This window comes from Polyodon spathula, chromosome 11, assembly GCF_017654505.1.
Source record: "Polyodon spathula isolate WHYD16114869_AA chromosome 11, ASM1765450v1, whole genome shotgun sequence".
Lineage (NCBI taxonomy): Eukaryota > Metazoa > Chordata > Actinopteri > Acipenseriformes > Polyodontidae > Polyodon > Polyodon spathula.
This window is the reverse complement of record NC_054544.1, coordinates 27,443,188-27,469,323: the sequence shown is the minus strand read 5'-3', so window position 1 is coordinate 27,469,323 and position 26,136 is coordinate 27,443,188. Positions and strand designations below refer to the sequence as shown.

Below are 26,136 nucleotides of genomic sequence, written 5' to 3'. Positions count from 1 at the left end.
CATTTGTCAGCTGTTTTAAACAGAGACAAATGTACCAGAGTTATACAGACAACTGCTTCAAACATCTCTTTAAGGCATGCAATGCTCCAGAGAGGATCCCCATTAAACCCATTAAAAACATGGATGTTCATCAACCCTCGTGGCAAAATGTCTGGAACAGTGCAGGGAAACTGGGACATTATCTTTACAACCGTTGTGCAAAGAATAGATTGATTATATCAATGAGGGCTCCATACTGACTTTACACCACTGTTTAACATTGAACTCCCTGTAAAAGAATAGATTATGCCAATGAGGGTACCCTGAATCTGTAGCTGCTGATGTGTGTGAGCAAAGGCAGAGAAAACCAGTAAGAGTCTTCTTTGTAATTCATATTGAGCTAATGCAGAACCACTCGGAGGTAACTTACAGTTTGAATTCAGTAGCAGTGGAAAGCGTGGAATTCGCTAAACAACTCCCTGAAATGAGAGTGACTGTACAGTTAAAGGGTCATAAACACTTAACATCTCTATTTGCTGCTTGTTGAATTATAAATACCAGGGATAACAATCAAACTGCAAGAGAAAGCTAGTAGTTTTTTTCTTAAGATTTTCAAGTGCTAAATTAAATTAAATTTTAAAAAAGGAGGCGTAAGTAGTCACTGTTCTCTCCCCATCCTGTCTCTGCGAGGTTTGTGTGAATGGGCTGACACACCTCCATATATCATCAATGCACTGCAGTGCACAAACAAGGAGAATAGACAAATGAAGACATCAGACACTGATAGCGATAATCCCTCAAACTGTAAAGAGTGGCTGGTAGATCATCAGACTATCACAGAATATGTTGCTAAGTGTTACATGTCTGACACTGATGCATTGTTTTCAGACCTGTTGGAAAATGTCTTGTGTCTGGCCTAGCCATGGCCTTGGAGTTGCATAGCAGCTGGTTTAGGGGACTGGAGCCTCAGAGGTCCTAGAACCCCAGTGTGACACAGAGAAGGTTAAGATTATCCCTCAACTAAACCACTAAGTCCATGCTAGATTCTTCTGGTCTAGTTTATCACCAGACAGAAAAAAAGAAAACCTGTATCACAGAAATGCACCGTTCAACACTCAGAGGAGTCGTAACAGGGTTATGTGTAATTGATTTTGTCAAGTGGAAGGATGTAAACAGTGCAAAAACAAAACAAGCAAGCAAGCAACATCCATCCATCCATCCACCCATCCATCCATACATCCATCCATCTACCTACACGACCGGTCAAAAGTTTTAGAACACCCCCATTTTTCCAGTTTTTATTGAAATTTAAGCAGTTCAAGTCCAGTGAATAACCTGAAATGGTACAAAGGTAAGTGGTAAACTGCCAGAGGTTAAAAAAAAAAAGTTTAGGTTACCAATAACTGAAAAATAATATACTTTTCAGAGTTATACAAAAAAGCCTTTTTCAGGGAACAAGTAATGGGTTAACAACTTACAGCTGTTCTGCAGCAATGGAAGTAAATTAAGCCTTGAAAGTTGATGCTAAGAATTCCTACAGGTGTCCCAACTTTTGTTGCTTACTTACAAACCCTCTGTCTGTATAAAAGCAGTGTTGGAACAGACTGTGTTACTACACCCTCTTAAGCATTATTTGGACAGTATTGTACTGCAGGAAGTAGTATATTGCTATCATAATGGCGAGAAAAAGGCAATTAGCAAAGGAAGACAGACAGACCATTTAAAAAGTGTAGGTCTTTCCTTTAGAGAAATTTCAAAGAAAGCCAAGGTGTCAGTGAGTACAGTTTCCTACACCATCAAAAGGCACTTGGAAACTGGAGGAAACTCTGACAGGAAGAGGTCTGGAAGACCCAAAGCCACAACAGAATCAGAAGACAAGTTTCTGAGAGTCAACAGCTTGCGTGATAGGCGACTCACAGGACAACAACTTCAAGCACAGCTTAACACTGGTCAAAGTAATCAAGTCTCAGTTTCAACTGTGAAGAGAAGACTTCGAGCTGCAGGTTTGACAGGTCGAGTGGCAGTAAGAAAGCCATTGCTAAGATGGCAAAATAAGAAATTGGTCTTATGGACCAATGAACCAAAATGTGAAATCTTCGGTTCATCACACAGGGTTTTTGTACGCCGTTGAGTAGGCAAAAGGATGATTCCTCGGTATGTGACACCAACTGTCAAACATGGAGGAGGAAGCGTAATGGTCTGGGGCTCTTTTTCTGGATCCAGAGTCGGCGACTTGCACAGAGTGAGTGGCACCCTGAACCGAAATGGCTACCACAGCATTTTGCAGCGCCATGCAATACCCTCTGAGATACGCCTGCTTGGTCAGGGGTTCATCCTACAGCAAGATAATGGCCCAAAACATACCTCCAGGCTATGTCAGAACTACCTTAGAAGAAAAGAACAAGACGGTAGGCTTCAAATCATGGAATGGCCAGCACAGTCTCCAGACTTAAACCCCATCAAGTTGGTTTGGGATGAACTGGACAGAAGGGTGAAAGCAAAGCAACCTACAAGTGCAACACATTTGTGGGAACTTCTGCAACAGTGTTTGCGAAGAACTTTCCGAACAATATTTGATTTCCATTGTAGAAAGAATGCCACAAGTGTGTTTGGCTGTTATATCTGCAAAAGGTGGCTACTTTGAGTCAAAAATTTAGATTAAATTTTGTTTAACAAAACGATTCCATGATTTATTTTTTATCTCCAATTGTTTATTTGTTCTATGCTTTAATTTCAGAGTACATTGAGACATTAAACTGCGTAAATTTCAATAAAAACTGGAAAAATGGAGGTGTTCTAAAACTTTTGACCGGTAGTGTGTGTGTGTGTGCGTGTGTGCGTGTGTATATATAGATATATATAATGTCACTGCCCACGTATGTTCTTGTCAGTCTAAACCCCATTCGGAGTAATATAAAGACCTGTCGTGTCTATTCTTGTGTGTCTGCAGAGCAGCGCTCTGTCTTTACTCCAGCCCTCGGATCTGATGCCTCCAGGTTCTCGGTAATTACACCTCAGAGAAGGCTCTTCTGTTTCCATGGCAACTTCAATTAAGCTCAGTAACATTCTGAGCCACGATACCTTTTTAATAGTCAATAATCAGATGCTTAGAACGGGTTTGATGAGAAGATAATAATTTATTATTATTATTATTATTATTATTATTATTATTATTATTATTATTATTATTAATAGAAACAGAAAACAGTTACATTTTGAATTTCCATATTGATTGCAGATTTGGATTCATGGATCTGTTTTCAGTCAAGTTTCTTGAAAGCTTAACACACAGTACACACTTCATAGTGACCAATAGCAGATTCAGATATAGCACAGTCAAAGCTTACCATTATATCATTTCCTTAATCATATTGAAATTTACCTTATTTTAGTTTTGCATAATTAATTTACTGTGCTTTACCACAGCATACTCCAGTAAACTTGTTAACTGCATTCTTGACAGTCTATTATCATATACAGTACATGCCTGTGTTATAGTTACACTGTAGTTCAATAGTAAATACATCTTAACTGCACACCAACACCCTTAGCTAGTGCTGCCCACAGCACTTTCCTACATTGTTTTTTTTTTTTAAGCATCATCAATTTGTTTTTAATAAGTGTCTCTTTTAGAGACTGGGAAAAGAGCATCTCATTTGTCTTGTAAGGTAGGAAACTAAACGAGTGTAAATATTAATGTGTGAATGAGAACCGTGATTAAAAACACATCGTTTAGTCACCCTCTGACAACTTGATTGGTGAAGGAAGCTTTCTTTACTTAAAAACAATACAACACACATACATATATATATATATAAAAGGATGCTTGGAGTTCCATTCTGACATCTTCATTCATCTCTTTCAGTTGTTCAGGGTGGCTCAGCTGATGAATCAGCAGCTACTTCCCGCCTGTAAAGGATGCTGTTTAGCGGACAGTTTTCCTGTTGGTCCACCTTGGACAGAGCCCCTGTGGTTGGCTGGGACCCACTCTTGTTTTGCACGGGAGCTGTGGGCAGTGTCACTGCGCAAGTTTGATTGTTGCTTGATGTTTCTCATGCTGAGCAGGCCGTGTTATCTTATGGCTGCCCTGTTGCACTGGCAGCAGGTAGCAGCAAGGGCTTGACTTTCCAAACACGGGGGAGTCTACCGCAGAATCTAGACAGCGAGGATGCACCTGCACAGTCCTATGAATCAGCAGGTTATACTGGATCAGAATATAGATAGCAAGGATAGACCTGCACAGTCCTGCGATTCAGCAGGTTATACTGAATCCAGGAGGGCTTGTCGCACTTTAAGCTCTGCAGTAATGTAAGCCACATTAATCCACAGCCACATTTACAGTATTTGTCTTTTCTGTTAATGTGTTATCTAAAACCTCATAACTTAAAGATAAACACATAAATACAAAGTCCGAGTTCTGAACCGAGACGCTGTTGTGTCATGTGTTTGCTTAATAAATAAGAACTCTTTTGACCAGACATTGGCGTGGTGTTCCAGTGGAATGATGGCAGCACAGATGCTGACTGTATAAAGAGTGTGTGATTATCCCTGTCCTAACAGTCCACACCCTGCAGCCTGACAGGATGCCATTACTGGAGCCTTTTCCCCCCAGCTGGCTTTGAATTCTCCAGGAGAAGCAATTTGTGTTTCCTCTCTGTTATCTTCACCCTTCTGCACAGTTTGCTGCTTGTTATTCATTCATTACTTTGTAACAAATATTTACCATTCTTAACCTTCTGAGTTTGGTTCTAAGAGGCGTCCTGTTGACAAGAGTTACAGAAAACAAACCCGCATAGCATACTGAATCTGACAAGTACTGGATCCAGATGAGTTTCAATAAACAAATACAGTGTGGTATTACCCCTGAAATAAGTGGTTGATGCAATCAAGGGGATCCCCCTAGTGCTGTAGAATCCTCAAAAGGAATCCAGCAAGGTAATAAGCTGATTTTCAGACATTACCCTGCCAAAGGCATTCTCAGCATGTGTTGCTTAGCTTTGTAATGCATGCATACCGAGATCTGCAGCTCCACCAGTGCATTCATTATTCATGACCACAGGTAGAGCCTGAGTGAACCGATAGAGGGATTGCCTGTCAGGAACGCTTGTGAGCCTCTCCATATGCTTGTCAACAAGATTAATGATGCTTCAAAGCCTTTCCACCACTGCGAAATAAAATGATCTGGGATCCCCTGATGAAGAAAACCCTCCCTGCCAGATTCATGCTTTAAATGTTCATTTGCACCTTATTAATTAAAGCTCAAACATGGTATAAATGATGCTTCAGTTGGATGGATCTGAGGGTTTAGTTTCCTCTTGGCTGTATAATATGATGCAATGCGCAGGCTTGACGCCGAGCACATGTCCAGGTGCAGCACTGCACTGTTAATCTCTGAATGCTTTAGAGAACATGCCATCAAGGTTGCATTTTAAACACAATCAGCATTGTTTTGATATATTGGGGTCGATATTCAACAGGTTCATTGCTACCAAAGTAATTGCCTTTAATTACCTTTCATGCAAAACATCACTGCACCCCAACTGATGAATCATTCTCCACTGAGAATTACAGAACACTGGTATTCTTAATCTCCTCAACACTGCAGTGACTTTCTTGTGTAGCGTTACTTCTAGCCACAGTACTAAACCATCTGTAAAATGCTAAAAGTACTAAGCCATTTGATACCTTACATTTAAAATCACTGTTGCAATTTTCTTTTCTTTCAATTATTAGGAATTGCTTGTCGAATTGCCTCATTATTTTCAGTGTTTAAATCTAGGATACAGTAATGAAGTAATATGAACATTTCTTTTAGCAGGGTGTGCTAACTGCTTGCAATGCTGCTTTTTGTTTTATTCATCTGAAATATTCTAGCTGGATGAGAATAAACAAGTTTACCTTGTTTTAAGTGCGGGTTACCTGACCTGCTTGTGAAAATGAACTCTTTGTCTGCTGGAGCTCTATGTTAAAGCACTGCTGCTCCAGTCAGGCCTCAACTTGAGACATCCCCCACTGTCCAGATGTGTTCTCTCACTCCTCCTGAGCACAATTCAATCAATAAACTTGCTGCTGTTGGATTGATTCATTCTGCATGCCTAACACTACATGGTCATTGAGCTTTTCTGATGAATAACTCAACTCTGGTTGAAATGCATACGTTGTATGGACTCTATAGATCCAGCAGTACTATTCCCCGTTCAGGCTGTACCCCAGAGTAATGTTGTCTCTTGCTGTGCTTGACTGGTGCACAGGTCAATATCAGTACTTGTGTGTGTATGTGGCTATGCTATACAGTGTCTCAGTGTTGTTGTCGGCTCTGTTCACAGTGCTAACACTCATGTTGTCTCTGCAGTCTGCACCGTGAGATGCCAGAAGTTCCTGATCTCCAGGGTGGGGGAGGACTGGATCTTCCTGATTCTGCTCGGGCTTCTGATGGCGCTGGTGAGCTGGGCCATGGACTACGCCATCGCTGTCTGTTTGCAGGGTGAGCCAGGGAAGGGCTGCTGATTGCACTGGGTTAGAGGAAGAGTTAGAGTTCCTGTATAGTTTGTTCATTTGAAAGGCCAGTCAATGCAAACCACATTTACAATTACTCCCATTAGGAGAGAATGTGAACAAATGTTGCAAATGGAATTAATGATATGTGTGTTTTTGCACATTCCCCATTAAACAGTGAGCATCTCTGATAACATTGTCCTTTTGTAGACTGCTTTTGTTTTCCTTTGTAATGCGGGTGAATTCCCTGTAGAGCTCTTTGTGTGCATTAGTGATACGCTGGTCTTGGAAGCGTTGGAAACATGCCCTTATCAATAAACTTCAGAGCTCGAGTGCAGCATACAGAATGTGCAAGGATGAGCAAGCTGTGCAGCATACAGGACGTCCTGCAAGGATAAACAAGCTGTGCAGCGTACAGGACGTCCTGCAAGGAGGAGCACTCTGTGCAGCATACAGGACGTCCTGCAAGGATGAGCACTCTGTGCAGCATACAGGACGTCCTGCAAGGATGAGCACTCTGTGCAGCATACAGGACGTCCTGCAAGGATAAACAAGCTGTGCAGCGTACAGGACGTCCTGCAAGGAGGAGCACTCTGTGCAGCATACAGGATGTCCTGCAAGGATGAGCACTCTGTGCAGCGTACAGGACGTCCTGCAAGGATGAGCAAGCTGTGCAGCATACAGGACGTCCTGCAAGGATGAGCAAGCTGTGCAGCATACAGGACGTCCTGCAAGGAGGAGAACGCTGTTTTATAAACTGTGTAACTCACTGTGACACTCCAGAGTGCATGCACAGTACAGTGTGAATGTTTGAGAGTTTGATGGCAGAGGCGTTATTCTCAGTGGTTTCTGCTGGTGTTAAGATAGAAGTTGTATTTACTTGAGCCAGATTTCTTTGAAAGAGTAGCACCACCTTCCTTGCTTAAAGCTCAAAATAAAATGCTTTGCTCACAAAATCAAATGAATGAACCGCCACTGGTAATAGTACTCTGCTTGAGCAAAGTGTTTATATTGAATTCATGTGATAACGATCACTAAGCACCTGCTGTTTTGTGAGAAGGGGGAACAAATGGTTTCTTCGAACATTGTTTCATTTCATCTAAATGCAGAAACCAGCCATTCCAAGCCCCTTAATTTCTGCTGGTACAGGGTGAGACAATGTGGCGATTCTGATAAGTTGTAGATGTGATAATAAGCATGCCTGCTGGTTTTATACAGCATGTAGACTATTTCCTTGCAAACTGACCTGCTCGTACTTCATAACTGCAGATTTTGTAAGTAATTGGGCCTGTATCAGTCCAAGCCTTCTAATTTTGTGTAATCTCTTACAAATGGAGCCTGGGATGAGGGGGGGGGGGGGGTTCTATACATTATTAATACACAGAGAAGAGAGTGCTACATTCTACTTGCAGATTCTCAGAGAGGACAGCTCACGGAATTACATCTCATTTTAATCTTTATTTCTTCTTTTTTATTTTCTTTTTCAAACACACTCCACAGAGTCATGAGGGGCAGTCAGAAAGTTGCTGTTATTTGTACAAACAGGAACTTGAATTGGTACTGTTGACATGCCTTGATATTGCATGCACTCCTATCATATTGAGGTTTGGATTGTATTTATCCATTGGTCTGGCTAGCTGATATCTTGCTTGCAGGGCTTTGTTGCTGTGCTATGTTTATTTCCTTCACCTGCCTCTAGACTCTATCATGAAGCAGATGAAGCCAGTAGAGTTTTCTTTTCCAGTAATAGGAGAACAGCACAGACCTCATCACTGTGACTTGCTTATTAAACCACACAGTCCACTCTGATTGCTGTGAGCTTTGTCTAGCGTTGTGCCCTGCTGCAAATTTCACTGGCCCAAGATCCATCCTCTCTGTGTTCATGCACAGGTAATGCACTCTTTGGAATGCATTAAGAGGGCTGGCTCTGTTGTCCGAGACTTTGTCGGCCAGTTACCACTTTTTATTAATGCTATTGGAATTGAGTTGTGTTTCGCATCACATGGTCCTGTGCTATAAGAAATGTTGATCAGCAGAAATGTCTTTCTTTTACGCTACCTCTGGATTCAGTATTTGTGTCAGGCCACCTTTTTTGTGCTTTCAAGTAATAACTGCAGTGACATTTCAAGTAGCAGCAATTGAACCCTGTTAGATTTACTTAACCTGCTTGTGCATGGAATGGCTGTCCATGTTTTCTGGTTCTGCGGGTTCCCTGTACTGGTGTTTTATTGAATGTGCTGGCTCTCACCCAATTTCTTTAATTTGTCACAATTAGGATCATTGGTTGAAACACTCTATAATGTGATAGTCAATGAGTTTATCTACTAATGACTCTGACTTCTGAGTTTGGTGAAGTAAAAAATAGACCCTTAGTCTATTTAGTAGATATTGTCGTAATGACAATTTACTGTTTATACTGTGTAGATGGAAGGAGTGTTAAATAAATAATCACAAGCCTCTGAATTTTCCAGCCACACTAATATTCTTTTTAGCAAATTGAGAGAGAATGCATTTGGATTGGCTCACTTAGTTAAGAAGCCTGGCTGAATATGCATAGCTTGTGTGTGGGTGGTTCCTGCATTAGCGAGGAGAGTTTTCACTTAGAGCTGTGCAGAGGAGGAATTAAATACATGTTTAATTAATTCTAGCGAGGCTCGGAGTCCCCCAAGCCAGTCTTGGAGGACATTCATAGTAGCCTTGTCCTCGGCTGAACAGCGTGGGCGCTCTTAATTATAAATGGATGCCCGCGTGTCCTTTTAAAAAACATTCTCCTCTGCTTCATTAGCTTTGGTGGTGTTTACCGTCACGTTCTTGTTTTTCATGTGGCCGTCAGGCTTTTCAAAGAGTTGATTCGGGTTACAGATAAGCTACTCAACGTGGAGGAGAGAGAGAAGGCAGTCCAGGGAGCCCGAAATCCTCTCTCTCTGTTCCACTGACTCACAGCAGGTAATTATTTTACATTTTAAACCACCCGCGTTATTAAAAAACATGTTACACTTTTTCTTCCTCCACCTCCTGCAGTTCAGTGTCGATGCTCGGTACCCGCACAGCCTGTGCATAAATGCAACATGCCTCTAGAGCTCTCTAACTTCATGAACACCCTATCACAAAGGGAGCTACATACTAATGCTGGCTTTGGTCAGCAGCCAAGAACAGATTACTTTCTTTCTGAGAGAGGAGCAATGTGATGGGGAGGGAAATCCACAGATACTGTGGGAGGGAAAGAGAATCAGGAGCAGCTCCTCAGATTTGCCTTTTAAATTTTGCTTGGTGTTTGATGTTTGTCCGAGCGTTCTCGTGTGTGACTCCCTCATGCTGTGCAGACTGAGCGGCTCTCTGGCTGTCTTTTTTTTTCTTTCGATACTTACGAGAGGTGTGTGAGCTGCACTCATTCCAAGTGGAAGAAGTTGAGGGCTGAGATCAGGCGTGCTCTGAGAGATGCACGGGAAAATCACGCATTCACACACACAGCTCGAAACCCTAATCATTTCACTACCCCCACGAGTCAGGCTGTCTATGGGGTTGAATGGCTGCAAATATCAATCATCCTGAACAGCTGTCATGAAAGTGAGAAACCTGCACTGTAGTTAGGAGGGACTGAAGGAACTGGTAGATCATCATTCAGATGAGGACCTAGACATCTTGTAATGAAATCACTGCTGTTGCAATGCTGGAGTTCACTGGTGGTTCAAGGCTTGAATAAAGATATCAAAACAGTCATGACTATTTACAAATATGTTATACATGGAAAACCTAGGAGGCAGCCCATCTCTCCATTTGTTTTTTTTTTTTTTTTTTTTTTATCTGTGTGGGTGTGTATGCGTACGTGTGTGTGTTGGTAAGTGCTGTCAAAACCATGAATAGCAATTGCCTGAGGAATCGGATAATTTGCTTTGAATGTAAAACGGTTATTATACAATAAATAACACATACTGTATGTGGCACCAGGGAGATGGGTCTCTTGTGAGTGGTCTTTCATAGCAGAGGCATCTGAAGCAGGATTGATTGTATAAAAACTGTGTGTTTGTGACCAGTTTCCACTTGATCCTTACAGCCCTGTACAGGAATGTGTTTCTGAGTACATGTGATGTGCTGGAGGTGCTGTTAAACCACATCTGTGCACAGCACTAAGTGTCCAGTGTGTGTGTGTGTGTGTGTGTGTGGGGGGGGGTTCTTGTTTGAGTGTCTCTACATTTCATTTAGTAATCTTGTACTCTGCAGAATCTCAGTTAGCTCTGGACTTAAAAGTTTGTCCTAAAGTGCGTTTACTGAAGCCATCATTGTGTGCTGTAAACCCGGACTAAAATAATACACTTTCAGCAAAACAGACCTGGTGCGTTGTTTGTTTGTTTGTTTGTTTGTTAATTGTTTTTATCTTCATGACAAGGAGACATTTTATTTAAGTCCCTATGTGGTAGTTACTGTATGTCTTCACTGTACTGTACATAACAAAAATGTAAAACAAAAAAGTTTCAAACTTCCATTTAGTGCACAACTAGATAAGAGGTCTCCTTACCATCTAAATGAAAAAAAATCCCTCAGTCATGCCATTTGCAGTAAGTTCACTGTGCTGTTCCTATCTTCTCTTACAGCACAGAAATGGATGTACGGTGGGCTGGACAGCAATGTCTTCCTGCAATACTTGGCCTGGGTCACCTTTCCTGTGGTCCTCATCACCTTCTCTGCGGGATTCACGCAGATTCTCGCACCCCAGGCAGTCGGTAAATATGCACACTGCTGCTGCTGCTTCTCTGCATCAGAGTCAGTCAAATACAACACACAGCTCCCCCTCTGCGGCAGTGCCATGTCCCTATAGAGCTCTGCAGCAATGCCATGTCCCTATAGAGCAATGCCATGTCCCTACAGAGCTTTGCAGCAATGCCATGTCCCTATAGAGCAATGCCATGTCCCTATAGAGCTTTGCAGCAATGCCATGTCCCTATAGAGCAATGCCATGTCCCTATAGAGCTCTGCAGCAATGCCATGACCCTACAGAGCACTGCGGCAGTGCCATGTCCCTATAGAGCTCTGCAGCAATGCCATGTCCCTATAGAGCTCTGCGGCAATGCCATGTCCCTATAGAGCTCTGTGGCAATGTCATGTCCCTATAGAGCTCTGCAGCAATGCCTTGTCCCTATAGAGCTCTGCGGCAATGCCATGTCCCTATAGAGCTCTGCGGCAATGCCATGTCCCTATAGAGCTCTGCGGCAATGCCATGTCCCTATAGAGCTCTGCGGCAATGCCATGTCCCTATAGAGCTCTGCGGCAATGCCATGTCCCTATAGAGCTCTGCGGCAATGCCTTGTCCCTATAGAGCTCTGCGGCAATGCCATGTCCCTATAGAGCTCTGCGGCAATGCCATGTCCCTATAGAGCTCTGTGGCAATGCCATGACCCTATAGAGCTCTGCGGCAATGCCATGTCCCTATAGAGCTCTGCGGCAATGCCTTGTCCCTATAGAGCTCTGCAGCAATGCCTTGTCCCTATAGAGCTCTGCGGCAATGCCACATCCCTATAGATGCAGACCAGGCCTTGGGAACACGTTCTTAGCTGCAGGGGCAGGGAGCTCAGTATTTATTTGGATCAAAGCAGTGCATTCTTGTGTTATTGAATTAAAAAAAAAAAAAAAAAAAACTCTCCAATAAAGTCTCTCCAAAGTTTGACATGCTAATTAGTTTCTAATGCATTTGGCTGCACATAATTTGTAGAATGAGCTGCCAGAATTATTTTATAAACCTGTATTTGCAATGCATCATACTGGACAGAGCCTGTCAAATGCTGGAGTATACCTCGGTATGCAATTCATTCCCTGGAGACATTTCAGCAGTGCCCTCGACATTGCACAGTATTTTACTGCTTCTGTTAGAACACAGGTCCTGTTTTTCAGAATAGATTATATTTTTGTTTTACAGACCTGGCCATGTACAGGCTGTCTCTTCTTGCTTCACTGCAGGCCTGGCCTTTCCTCCATTTTTATTGTATTTTTTCCAGAGAACTAAAACTCTCATAAAATTATGCAGTGGATTGGAATAGACAAGACCCTCCTGGGAATATTGCTTTGTCAATACGCTGGGCTGGTGACAGCTACTATCACTGTCATTTACAGACTGATTGCATGCCTCGGCAATGCTGATAAATCTACAAGGATTGACCAAGTGATTCAGGGTCTGGGAGACAGGAGAGAGAGGTTATCTTAGCCTTGGATCAGAGTTTATCTTACTGCATGTCTGTCGGCATACAGTAGAGTGCTTAACATAATCGTACAATGCATAATATCTTAACATCTCCTCTGAAGGTCACAGCTGGATACCAACAGTCAGTCATAGTGATCCAAATAAATAGCAACTCATTTTTCTTGTCCAAGATTCTGGTGTGTGCAAAAATATTATTTAGGTGTTAGGCAAAACATTTTTTTAACATTATACAAGTATATCAATAGATAGAAAAAAAGATAATATCTGAATACATTTCTTCCCATGGTTTAGTTTCAAAATGAGCTTTAATGTGGTAAACGTTGGCATTAGTGTACAAAATACAGTTTGAATTGGGTAGCAGCAATCGAAAGCCACCAGTATGGTTGAGTTCAGTAGAGTAAGTGACTGAGTAGAAGACACGTCTGGTTATTTTCTACAGGAGGTTTAGTATCTGTTACTGCTGGTGGTGTGTTCAGATCCAGAAGTTTAGATCTGAAGTGTACTGAAGTGTTCTGTCCCTGCAGGCTCAGGGATTCCTGAGATGAAGACAATCCTGCGCGGGGTGGTCCTCAAAGAATACCTCACTTTCAAAACCTTCGTGGCCAAGGTGATTGGCCTGACCTGCGCCCTGGGGAGCGGTATGCCTCTTGGTAAAGAGGTGAGACCAGAGACAGGAGCTCGGGGAACCCCTGCTGGGGGAACCATGTGGGTGTGCAGTGTTGGGATGCATCCAATAGCCAGTGTGTCCATGACTCAGATCTCTAGCAGGCAGTGCTTTTACTACTGCTCAACACTTTTTTATTGTTTTGTTTTTTTTGCATAAACTTTTGACCAATCGCAGCCTTGCAGAGTCTGTATCCAGACAACCCTGTCCCTGGCTCTATCCAGAAGAGCACAGCCAAGCGGAACACACTTCCGTTCCGAGCCTGGCCTTGTGAGTAAGCTGCTGCTGGGAGAAAAGATTGCTGTTTTACCAGGGGAGGGCTTTACACCAGGCTATTAAACTCATATCAGGAGTTCTGTCTACTCTTATTGAAGGCAAAAAAGGAACAAGGTTTGCTAGAATAGAAACATAAACTAAATAAAACTGGATAAGCCCCAAGTGGTACAAAACTGATGGAAATACTCTTTTGCATTGAAATCCCTGTGTATCATGTGCATGCAGTATTATACGCATCTTATTTGTTTTAAAGTTAAAACAAGGTTGAAACATCTCCTGTCAAACCACTTTGGTGCATGAGTGCAAAAGCATGTATCTACTTGGTGTACTGATCAACAGCAGGCACTCTGAAACTATGGCCAGTGTTGAGTATCTCTGCAGAACAGCAACGCAGTGTCTAAACTACAGCATGAACGACTTTATGACAAAACAAAGAGCTTGTGGCATTGTGCATCCCTTGTGAGGCGATACTCATGCCCCCATGCACAGGAAAGGCAGTAGGAGGTGACTGGTATCCTAGCAGCAAAGGGCAAGTGTGGAGACACTTACTAGAGACCCATACCGAGGGATTGAGACTCATGCATCACACCCAGCCCTGCTACAATACTGTAGGGTTCTGCGGGTCTCTGACTGATTTTCCTAAACTTTTGGACCATATCAGGATGCCATTGTGTCTCTGCATGGGCTCAGAGGGGCTCCTTCTAATGGGATTTCTGCTGTGCACCTTTTATTAACAAAGGAGAAAACAATATATATATATATATATATATATATATATATATATATATATATATATATATATATATATATATATATATATATATATATGTTCCAAAACAATTATTAATGGTCCCCTTAGTTATGCAGAAAAGCTAGTTTCACAAAAGCTGAACTACAATATTTATTAAGTTGTAACTGTTCCCGTGCTGCTAATTTCAGTAACGTTCCCATTTGTACTCTTTCTCACACAGGGTCCGTTTGTGCACATTGCCAGCCTGTGTGCAGCACTGCTCAGCAAGTTCATGTCACTGTTTGGTGGAATTTATGAGGTAAGAGAATCAAGAAGCCAGCCCCTCTACTGCTGCAAACATAGGAAGGAGAAACACCTGTACAGTATATTGCAGTGTCACACTCCAAAGTGCACAACAGAGGCCTTTCAATGCTGTTACTTTTTATATGTCATTTGCAATGTTAACTTTGTCAATGCTTGATTGACCGTTAAAGACCATGTCAATGGAGCCCAGAGGCACACTTGCATCCCCTCCACCTTGAAGAGGAAAAAATATTTTAATCAGACCCTCCAATTTGGGTCCGAGCTGTCCTTGCAGTATCTGCTGTGTGCGGAATTGCAGTGCCAATGTGGGGAGCGCCCTCTTCAGTAAGAAAAGACTCTCTCACTCACTCCAGCATCCTTTATGACAGAATCACTCCCCATAGTGAAAAGAACTCAATAGGACATCCAGGATGCTTTAATACTGAACACTGCAGACTTGTATACAGAGCTAGGGAAGGTAACTCTACTCACAGCTGCAGACCGGTAATATATAGATCTAAATTGATATTTATTTTAGCTAGTTATTTATTTTTAATAAATAACACTGAAGCTGTTTCATTAGTTGTCCGAGGCTTAAACACATTAAACACAGGTTAAACACATTCAGGACTTAAAGGGTTAAAAAGGTTTTTCTTTCTGGATCACTTGCTGTCACGGGAGGAGAGCTTTGAAGGGAACAAGGTAGGCACAGCACACACTTACTTACTCCAGTCAATCCAGCGCCAAAGATTACTTGTGTACTTATTATCCTTTAGTGTTTGTTTAGTGGCAGTACTGTGCTCTCTATTGAAGCTCCCAGTCCTGGTCTCTATTGAAGCCCCCAGTCCTGGTCTATATTGAAGCCCCCAGCCCTGGTCTCTGTTGAAGCCGCCAGCCCTGGTCTCTATTGAAGCCCCCAGCCCTGGTCTATATTGAAGCCCCCAACCTTGGTCTCTGTTGAAGCCCACAGCCCTGGTCTCTGTTGAAGCCCACAGCCCTGGTCTCTGTTGTATATCGCACTGTGAGACTGTCCGGGTGACCTGCAGATATCACTGGAGGGGAGAAGTGAGACACAGCAGAGGCACTGGGATTAACACCTCACTGAGCTGCAGTCAGGCTGCCCGTACTGCCCAGCTCTAGAGGGAGAGCCATCTGTCTAGATCCACACACCCCACAGGAGTGTCTGTGAGATCTAGAAAGAGCTGAGGTTGCTTGCATGCCCATCGCATGCATATCATTTATATAGAAAAACTAAAGAAAATAACATGAGCTGCGCATTTTCCACCCCCTGTCAAATTAAAGATATCTGTCTGTCTGTCTAGTCACTTTGTAAGTCAAATACAGTTTGTGCATACCATTCATCTATACAATGATTTAGTTATTGAATATATAGATATATATATATATATAATATATATCTATATATATATAACATATATATATATATATATATATATATATATATATATATATATATATATATATATATATATATATATATATATATATATATATATATACAGTCTATATATAAGTTGCGTCTATCAGCAGGAGTCGTGTACTATTGTATATACAATACCAGCCTAGCCCAATATAAATCTATAGTCCTTTTGCATGATTATCTGTGAATTACTAGGCAGGCAGACGGACAGGAAGGCTGTGTTTGCTGACGAGCTCAGTCCTGTTTTTTAGAATGAGTCCCAGAACATCGAGATGCTGGCAGCTGCCTGCGCTGTGGGGGTCGGCTGCTGCTTCGCTGCACCCATCGGTGGTGAGTCCCTCCCTGCTCCGCTTCCCATTGAGAAATGCATTCCCGTTCTCTCTGAATGGGACTCCTGTGTGATCGCTGTTCCTGTCTTCCTCACAGGCGTCCTCTTCAGCATTGAAGTAACCTCCACATTCTTCGCTGTCAGAAACTACTGGCGGGGTTTCTTCGCAGCCACCTTTAGTGCCTTCATCTTCCGAGTGCTGGCTGTTTGGAACAAAGACGAAGGTAAGGGCTGTCTCAGCCATGCTGCTTCTAGCTGGCACAGAACGAGGTGTGAGCCAAGCGAGAGTGCCTGTCTGTCGCTTCCCAATACATCGTCTGACCATCTATTTCTTTATTATGTAATCTGGAGCTCTGGACGTAGGGAACAAATGTAATGCATGACCCTTGATTGCAGGTTATCAAGGTTTGTGTCTGTGTCTGTTTGCCTGTCTGTCTATGTAGTTAGCTGGCTTCTCTGAGTAACACTGACCACATGCAGTACATCTGCCTTTCATCTGATGCTGTCTAGGGACCTGTCCTATCCGACCAGGTCGCAGATACAAGCTTTCTAATAAGGATGTGGAAGAATTTGAATTAACTTTGAATTAACTCATGGTATTAATTCTGCTTGACAACAGTAAGTAAAGGCAATCAAAGTTATTTATTAAAGTGTACATTTATCAAACATTAGCCTCCACTGCTTATTGCTAATACAGACATACACAGTGTGGCAGAGTAGGGGGAGGGTGTGTGACAGGGCAGAGGACCCGCACACTAAGACATGTGTATTGTGTGGCTGCTTATGCACTGCCACATGCTAAAGGCATTGTTTAAGGGTTTGATTGTTTCATTGAAGTGTGGAGTGTGGCCAGGTGGTAATTGAATGATTGATTGTCAATGACCCGCTGGTCACACCCTATAAAAGGAACAAAGGATGCATGTTTAGTGTGAGTTGTGTAGGACGTTGTGGAGCTGAAAAAGAGTGAAACATGGTGAGAAAGGTCCCATGAAAGCTATGCTTGGGTGCTGTTTAGTTTATTTTGAAGAGATTTTTGTGTGCCATGTTTAGTTCAAACTGTTATTTTGTTACTGTGTCTGTTTTGGGTTTTGATTGTTAAATAATAAAAGTGCGCAGGAACACTAAACTTGCATTCCTGTGTCTGGGTTGCTATTTCTGCCACTGGCCAGCCTTGACCGCATGCCACTTTACCACAGCATGTTACTGAAATCTACTCCTAGACGGAATACACAAGTCATCCAGTTTAAAAAGAGTTACAGTACATGTGCGCAATACCTACCTGCACGGGGGTGGTTTTTCAGGAACAGGAGCGACGGATGTCTTCTTGAATCTCCCTAATAGCCCAGTGAATATCTCGAAGGTTCAATGTGTTTATATGCTACAGCTCCAACTCCAGGGTGAGGCCCTTATGTGTACAAACCTAATTGGTTCCATTTCTGTATGTGTTGAGCATTGATTTGGTTAGAGTACAGTTGCTATGCTCCCATCACTACCACCCCATTTTCTCTTCAGTCTTGTGCTGTTCACTGTGCCACTTACACAAACTTGACAAGGCCAGGCGAGTGGCTTGTCATAGTGGTCCACACCCTCTGTACATGAACTTTCATAATCCTGATTTCAAACATGCAATTTGACCCTTCAGTCTGACCAAGAGAATATATATATATATATATATATATATATATATATATATATATATATATATATATATATATATATATATATATACTACCAGTCAAAAGTTTTAGAACACCCCCATTTTTCCAGTTTTTATTGAAACTTAAGCAGTTCAAGTCCAGTGAATAACCTGAAATGGTACAAAGGTAAGCGGTTAACTGCCAGAGGTAAAAAAAAAAAAAAAAAAAGTTTAGGTTACCAAAAACTGAAAAATAATGTACATTTCAGAGTTTTACAAAAAGGCCTTTTTCAGGGAACAAGTAATGGGTTAACAACTTACAGCTGTTCTGCAGCAGTGGAAGTAAATTAAGCCTTGAAAGTTGATGCTAACAATTCCTACAGGTGTCCCAACTTTTGTTGATTACTTACAAACCCTCTGTCTGTATAAAGGCAGTGTTGGAACAGACTGTGTTACTACACCCTCTTAAGCATTATTTGGACAGTATTGTACTGCAGGAAGTAGTATATTGCTATCATAATGGCGAGAAAAAGGCAATTAGCAAAGGAAGACAGACAGACCATTATAACCCTTAAAAGTGTAGGTCTTTCCTTTAGAGAAATTTCAAAGAAAGCCAAGGTGTCAGTGAGTACAGTTTTCTACACCATCAAAAGGCACTTGGAAACTGGAAGAAACTCTGACAGGAAGAGGTCTGGAAGACCCACCGCCACAACAGAATCAGAAGACAAGTTTCTGAGAGTCAACAGCTTGCGTGACAGGCAGCTCACAGGACAACAGCTTCAAGCACAGCTTAACACTGGTCGAAGTAATCAAGTCTCAGTTTCAACTGTGAAGAGAAGACTTCGAGCTGCAGGTTTGACAGGTCAAGTGGCAGTAAGAAAGCCATTGCTAAGATGGCAAAATAAGAAAAAGAGGCTTGTCTGGGCCATGAAGCACCGCCAGTGGACTACAGTAGCTTGCGAAAGTAATGACCCCCCTTGGCATTTTTCCTATTTTGTTGCCTTACAACCTGGAATTAAAATGGATTTTTTTGGGGATTGTATCATTTGATTTATACAACATGCCTACCACTTTGAAGATGCTAAATATCTTTTATTATGAAACAAATAAGAAATAAGACAAAAAAACTGAAAACTTGAGCGTGCATAAGTATTCACCCCCCCCCCCCCCCCCCCCCCCAAAGTCAATACTTTGTAGAGCCACCTTTTGCAGCAATTACAGCTGCAAGTCTCTAGGGGTATGTGTCTATAAGCTTGGCACATCTAGCCACTGGGATTTTTGCCCATTCTTCAAGGCAAAACTGCTCCAGCTCCTTCAAGTTGGATGGGTTCCACTAGTGTACAGCAATCTTTAAGTCATACCACAGATTCTCAGTTGGATTGAGGTCTGGGCTTTGACTAGGCCATTCCAAGACATTTAAATGTTTCCCCTTAAACCACTCGAGTGTTGCTTTAGCAGTATGCTTAGGGTCATCGTCCTGCTGGAAGGTGAACCTCCGTCCCAGTCTCAAATCTCTGGAAGACTGAAACAGGTTTCCCTCAAGAATTTCCCTGTACAGTGGCTTGCGAAAGTATTGACCCCCCCCCCTTGGCATTTTTCCTATTTTGTTGCCTTACAACTTGGAATTAAAATGGATTTTTATTTGGATTTCATGTAATGGACATACACAAAATAGTCCAAATTGGTGAAGTGAAATGAAAAAAATAACTTGTTTAAAAAAATTCTAAAAAATAAATAACGGAAAAGTGGTGCATGCATATGTATTCACCCCCTTTGCTATTAAGCCTCTAAATAAGATCTGGTACAACCAATTACCTTCAGAAATCACATAATTAGTTAAATAAAGTCCACCTGTGTGCAATCTAAGTGTCACATGATCTGTCACATGATCTCAGTATATATACACCTGTTCTGAAAGGTCCCAGAGTCTGCAACACCACTAAGCAAGGGGCACCACCAAGCAAGCGGCGCCATGAAGACCAAGGAGCTCTCCAAACAGGTCAGGGACAAAGTTGTGGAGAAGTACAGGTCAGGGTTGGGTTATAAAAAAATATCCGAAACTTTGAACATCCCACGGAGCACCATTAAAGCCATTATTAAAAAATGAAAAGAATATGGCACCACAACAAACCTGGCAAGAGAGGGCCGCCCACCAAAACTCACGGACCAGGCAAGGAGGGCATTAATCAGAGAGGCAACAAAGAGACCAAAGACAACCCTGAAGGAGCTGCAAAGCTCCACAGCAGAGATTGGAGTATCTGTCCATAGGACCACTTTAAGCCGTACACTCCACAGAGCTGGGCTTTACGGAAGAGTGGCCAGAAAAAAGCCATTTCTTAAAGAAAAAAATAAGCAAACACATTTGGTGTTCGCCAAAAGGCATGTGGGAGACTCCCCAAACATATGGAAAAAGTTACTCTGGTCAGATGAGACTAAAATTTAGCTTTTTGGCCATCAAGGAAAACGCTATGTCTGGCGCAAACCCAACACCTCTCATCATCCTGAGAACACCATCCCCACAGTGAAGCATGGTGGTGGCAGTATCATGCTGTGGGGATGTTTTTTATCGGCAGGGACTGGGAAACTGGTCAGAATTTAAGGAATTCGGACTATTTGGACTATTTCGTGTATGTCCATTACATGAAATCCAAATAAAAATCCATTTTAATTCCAGGTTGTAAGGCAACAAAATAGGAAAAATGCCAAGGGGGTCAATACTTTTGCAAGCCACTGTACTGAAGACTGGAAGAAGGTCTTATGGACCGATGAATCAAAATGTGAAATTTTTGGTTCATCACGCAGGGTTTTTGTACACCGTCAAGGAAACGAAAGGATGGTTCCTCGATGTGTGACACCAACTGTCAAACATGGAGGAGGAAGCGTGATGGTCTGTGGCTCTTTTGCTGGATCCATAGTCGGCGACTTGCACAGAGTGAGTGGCACCCTGAACCAAAACGGCTACCACAGCATTTTGCAGCGCCATGCAATACCCTCTGGTATACGTCTAGTTGGTCAGGGGTTCATCCTGCAGCAAGATAATGACCCAAAACATACCTCCAGGCTATGTCAGAACTACCTTAGAAGAAAAGAACAAGATGGTAGGCTTCAAATCATGGAATGCACAGTCTCCAGACTTAAACCACATCAAGCTGGTTTGGGATGAACTGGACAGAAGGGTGAAAGCAAAGCAACCTACAAGTGTAACACATTTGTGGGAACTTCTGCAACAGTGTTGGGAAGAACTTTCTGAACAATATTTGATTTCCATTGTAGAAAGAATGCCACGAGTGTGTTCAGCTGTTATATCTGCAAAAGGTGGCTACTTTGATGAGTCAAAAATTTAGATTAAATTTTGTTAAACAAACTGATTCCATGATTTCTTTTTTTATCTCCAATTGTTTATTTGTTCTATGCTTTAATTTCAGAGTACATTGAGACATTAAACTGCGTAAATTTCAATAAAAACTGGAAAAATTGAGGTGTTCTAAAACTTTTGACCGGTAGTGAATAATCACATGGCAGCACAGAACTGGAGCAGAATGTGGTGTGTGGATCCAGTTCTTTGCTTTCACTGCCTCTCTTATGTCTGTGTGATATATCCATATGCTATTGTACTTCCGCTGTCAGTTCCTGTGTGTCTTCAGCTGGGCGGGTTGCTAACATGAGTCTGAGAGCTGGGACTGTGTTGAGGTCCAGCACTGACTGATGCCTGTAACTCTTTTTTGTGTTAGAATTATTACAATCATCATTGTTATATCCCCTGTAATTCCTCCTTGAGAGAGGTGGTCCTTGTTGAGCCCTGCTCTTGCTCTAGAATTAAATCTGGAGCTCGGGTGTTACTTTTACACTGATTGCATTTGGGACCTTTCAAATACTGTGATGCTTCCTAATCTGTGAATGAAGAGAACTGTCTGTGTGCGTGCAGGACTGCTAGAAGTACCGTAAAGGGCCTATTAGCAACACAGGATACTTGCACAAAAGCCTGGTTTGAACAGGGATTCCTACAGCACCACATGTCCCGTAGATGCTAATAGAAATAGTAACAGCCAGTAATGGGGGGGGGGGGTTAAGAATGTGCTTTTTGAATCTTCTATTGCCGTTTGTTTTCCCCAGGCACTGAGGTGTGCTTGTGATTGTCTTCCCCTTGCAGAGACCATCACTGCGCTGTTTAAGACTCGGTTTCGGCTGGACTTCCCCTTCGACCTCCAGGAGCTGCCTGCTTTTGCTGTCATTGGGTAGGTATCTGACTGGATTCTGATATGGGATCCACTCACATGCAATAGGTATCGGAAACTGTGCTGTGGCTTATGCAGAACTTGGTGCAGGAGGATGTGCAGACTCATGGTGTTGCTTCTCGGATCTGAACAGACTCAAAGGGGTTGGAGCAAGTGTCCTAAGGAGAGGATATTTGGCGATGCGCCGTGCCGTGCAGTCCTGGCAATTAAGGGTTGCATCCCATCTGATCGAACCCCAGTGAGATACTTTCCAGTGAGAGCCTGTCTCCATGTCTTGTTTTGCTTCAGCAATCTTATGGAGTTAAAAAGCTGGAAAAGGTCCATTTTGAAATGCACAGGTGTTTGCATATGTATCCTGTGTAGCTGTGTCCTGGCTCGCTGCCACAATCCCTGGAAAGCATCTTTCCTAATCTCTTTAAATGTATGGTTTGTTTTGCTGCTTTGTTGAAAGTGTGTCATGGTTTTTAAAGTGTAATGTAGTGAAAGCTGCAATAAAGGACCTGTCAATTATCGTGATGTGAAAAAGGTTGCCAGTGTCCTTGATGCATTCAGCCTGATTGCCTTGGCACCTGCTTCAGTACTAAATGGATGCATTACTTAATTTGATCCGCACAAGGCAAGAAGGCATGCTCAGGTTTTTCGATGTTGTGGCTGGCAAACTGTCAATTGATTTTTTTTCTTCTCTTCCTTTAAATTGGAATACTCTAATTCTGAAGAACAGACCACGGCAGGGAATAGTATTTGGAATGTATTTGTAGGTTTGTATTTGGTCTGCAAAAAAATAAACGTATTCTCTCATGGTCAGTGTCATTGTGGTGTTTATTTCAGTGCAGTATAGCGTATGCTTACTATCTTTGCATTTCTCCTCAGTTGTGAGGATCACTGCGTACAGAGCAGCTTCTTTGATTTAAAAAAGGTCATGTCACTGGGGTAGTGGGACTGATTTACTAAGCATTCATCCGAATAAAAGGCTTTATTTGTGCCTATTTTTGTACTGTTGCTGAAGTTTGCACCATCACCAGGCAAAGTCAAATCTGGCCCATTGCTGAGTGTCCCTAGAGTTGCATGTATTGCTCACAGAATATAAAACAGCAAGCTTGCACTGACAGCAATCTCAGAAGTCCTAGTACAGGAGATGCTGGCTGCCGAGTCTCAATTAAAGATGCATGTTCTCTTGAAGGGGCTGCCGTCTTCGTTTTCAAAGTAGGCTCTTCAGCGAGTTTTGCATTTCAAACTAACTGCCCTGCGTCCGCTGGGATGAAGTAGAGAAGGTCTTTATGAGCTAACTCTCTTTTTTCCTTCTCCAGTATCTCTGGCTTACTGATTTACTTGCTTTGTTAGTTCAAACGTACATCTCTTTAAACTCACTTGATTTGAGCTGTATACTGCTGCATGGCATCTCAGAACCATCACAAGACATGTTTACAGGCTAGCTCTCGGCGGAGTGGATTGCAGGATCCAAGGGGTCTGTTTCAAAACTGGAAAGATACACCCGAGGAAGTGCATGAGCAGCATTCACAATGTGTCTGTTTCGTTTCTCAAGGTCACACTGAATTGTTTTGCCAAGGTATAATCCTGCTGAGTGTAAGTCTGCACTTCTGCCAGAACTCTTTGTTTTTCACCCTGATCTGTTTTTTATGATCTATAGCCTGGCATTCCCCTGCTGGACTAGACTGTATTGGGACTGCATGTGGAAATCCTATCACTATTACCTGTCATGCACTTCCTCCCATTCTCTATCTGTAGTAGGTCTCAATTGTTCAGTTTTGAAATTACAGTATAGCAAACATGTATTCCCATTGCAAACAGAGCTTTCATTCAACCTAGCATGCAACCATATCTATATATGTATATATTTTTTGCTATAACATTTACCGCTTCCAAACTTCATGTTTGAGACCATTACAGCAGTGCAAGTGGAATTACTTTGTTAGCTAGATCATCTTTAAATGAAATTTCCTATTTTTTCATTAGCTGATAGAAGAAACACAGTGGAGTGTCAGGCTAACCTTGCACACTCAGTCGTTCAGAGACCTGGCAGGGGGCCACACTTTCACCACCATAGAAGTCACTGCATTCATCATGATATGAGGAGGCATTCCAGAATCTCCCTGCCCGTTACCTGGCAACCACAATCTTAATCGAAGCAATTACTCCAGTCTTCAACTGACTCTGTTTTTACAAAACTAGAACCACATGACTCAAGGGGGTCATATTTTTTAAGTTGTGTTTTTTTTCCCATTCTTTCTTTAACTCCTATTATCTGTTAGTTTGACAAAACTAGAACCAAGCAACTAAGATATAGATAATCCAAATCTCTTTGTCCCTCTCAAGGTGCTTGTTTTGCATTGTGTGTTTGTGAATGTTTATCTTTAAAATAAATAGGAGTTCATTAAAGAATGGATGAAACACTTTAGAAAAAATGGCCCAAGGTCTCTCAAGTTTTATATCATTAACTTGGGAGCTAATTAAAGAGCTGAATAAACGTTTTGAAAGTGTGTCGACTCAAAGGGTGCAGTTTCTATGTGAGTGCACTTTGCACTGCTCTACTGTCGACTCCCACGCAACACTGTCACACCACTCCTCATGTCAGTCAGCTCTCACTCTCCGCTGGTCTTTTCCAAAGCTGTTTCTGAGGGCTGGTATTATGCACTCCTGCGTTCGTCAAGAAGCTCTTGGATGTAATGCTGTTTCAGGGGCGAGCCGGCTTCACTCCTTTCTCATTTTGAAGCCCTGTGTTGTATCAGCATCCATCACGCAGCATTGCCTCGGCACCTAATCAACCTAAAATCCTCCTTTATTATGTGCTGAGATGCACGGCTGCCTAGGAGAGATTGAACAGTGGGTGGATTGTTTTCTATCCACGCCTCGTCTCATCAGCGTCAAACTCTCAAGTACAAAGGGTTTGCACAGCGTGAGCGTTTTGCATGCTGTATGCTTGAGAACTCGTTGGCATTATTATAGTCTTCCAACTTTAACTCTGTCTCCCACTCAAGGCTAATTATATACACAATGGACTGCCATAACCATAGCCAACTGTGCCTGCATTGTCAGCCCTCTGATGCCCTCTGACCTGTGGCCCCTCTATTACAGGATTGCCAGTGGGTTTGGAGGGGCCCTCTTTGTTTATCTGAACAGGAAGATGGTTCAGTTCATGAGGAAACAGAAAACCATCAACAAGTTCTTAATGAAGAAGTAAGTCCAGTCGCCATGTGTTCTATACTAGTGTTCTTTCTTTGCAAGTGACCTTGGATGAGCCGTGCCATTACATTAGCAGAATCGGATCACACATTCTTAGCACACACTCGTAGCATATGTTCTTAGCACACATTCTTAGCACATGTTTCACATTGTTATTTGTTGCTGTTGCTTTTAGTGATGCTCATATTCTTGTCTCTTAGGCGCCTGCTGTTCCCTGCTCTGGTAACCCTCCTTATCACCACTCTCACCTTTCCCCCAGGGTTCGGACAGTTCATGGCAGGACAGGTACTGTAACCGACAGCTTTCAGCAGCGATCAGAGTAGAAGTGTATAAAGGAAAGAAGGTGTCTGTAACATGAGCTTTACACAAAATGATCATCTGTTTTGAGAAGCCTTGGCAGTGGCACTGAGGCCAATGAAAGGTGTGAGAGAGGATTGGGGAGGGAGTGTAACTTTTAAATAGAACAGTGAAAGTTTTACTTTAGGTTGATGATATAATTACATGATCTTTTTTTTGGCTTTGTGAATTTATTATCCCTCCAGTTTCCAGTAATTAGTGACTTGCACCCCATCATTTAGGAATCAGAAACCAACCCCCAGTATTCTCACAGGTCTTCTCAGCCAGATCACACACTTTCTCTGTGTAATTAAATCCT

At 42.3% G+C, this 26,136-nt stretch overlaps 1 protein-coding gene across 5 annotated transcripts in view; it reads left to right on the top strand.

The window, feature by feature from the left end:
* LOC121323213 (chloride channel protein 2-like) overlaps positions 1-26,136 on the top strand; it is a 134,102-nt gene that overhangs the window by 52,740 nt on the left and 55,226 nt on the right. For all 5 annotated transcript variants that reach the window (XM_041264121.1, XM_041264124.1, XM_041264122.1 and 2 more), the window contains 9 exons: positions 6,332-6,463; positions 11,067-11,195; positions 13,192-13,325; positions 14,579-14,656; positions 16,333-16,411; positions 16,508-16,633; positions 22,196-22,280; positions 25,374-25,475; positions 25,682-25,766. In XM_041264121.1, the coding sequence (XP_041120055.1) occupies positions 6,332-6,463; positions 11,067-11,195; positions 13,192-13,325; positions 14,579-14,656; positions 16,333-16,411; positions 16,508-16,633; positions 22,196-22,280; positions 25,374-25,475; positions 25,682-25,766 (950 nt within the window). The remainder of the gene's footprint in view (positions 1-6,331; positions 6,464-11,066; positions 11,196-13,191; positions 13,326-14,578; positions 14,657-16,332; positions 16,412-16,507; positions 16,634-22,195; positions 22,281-25,373; positions 25,476-25,681; positions 25,767-26,136) is intronic.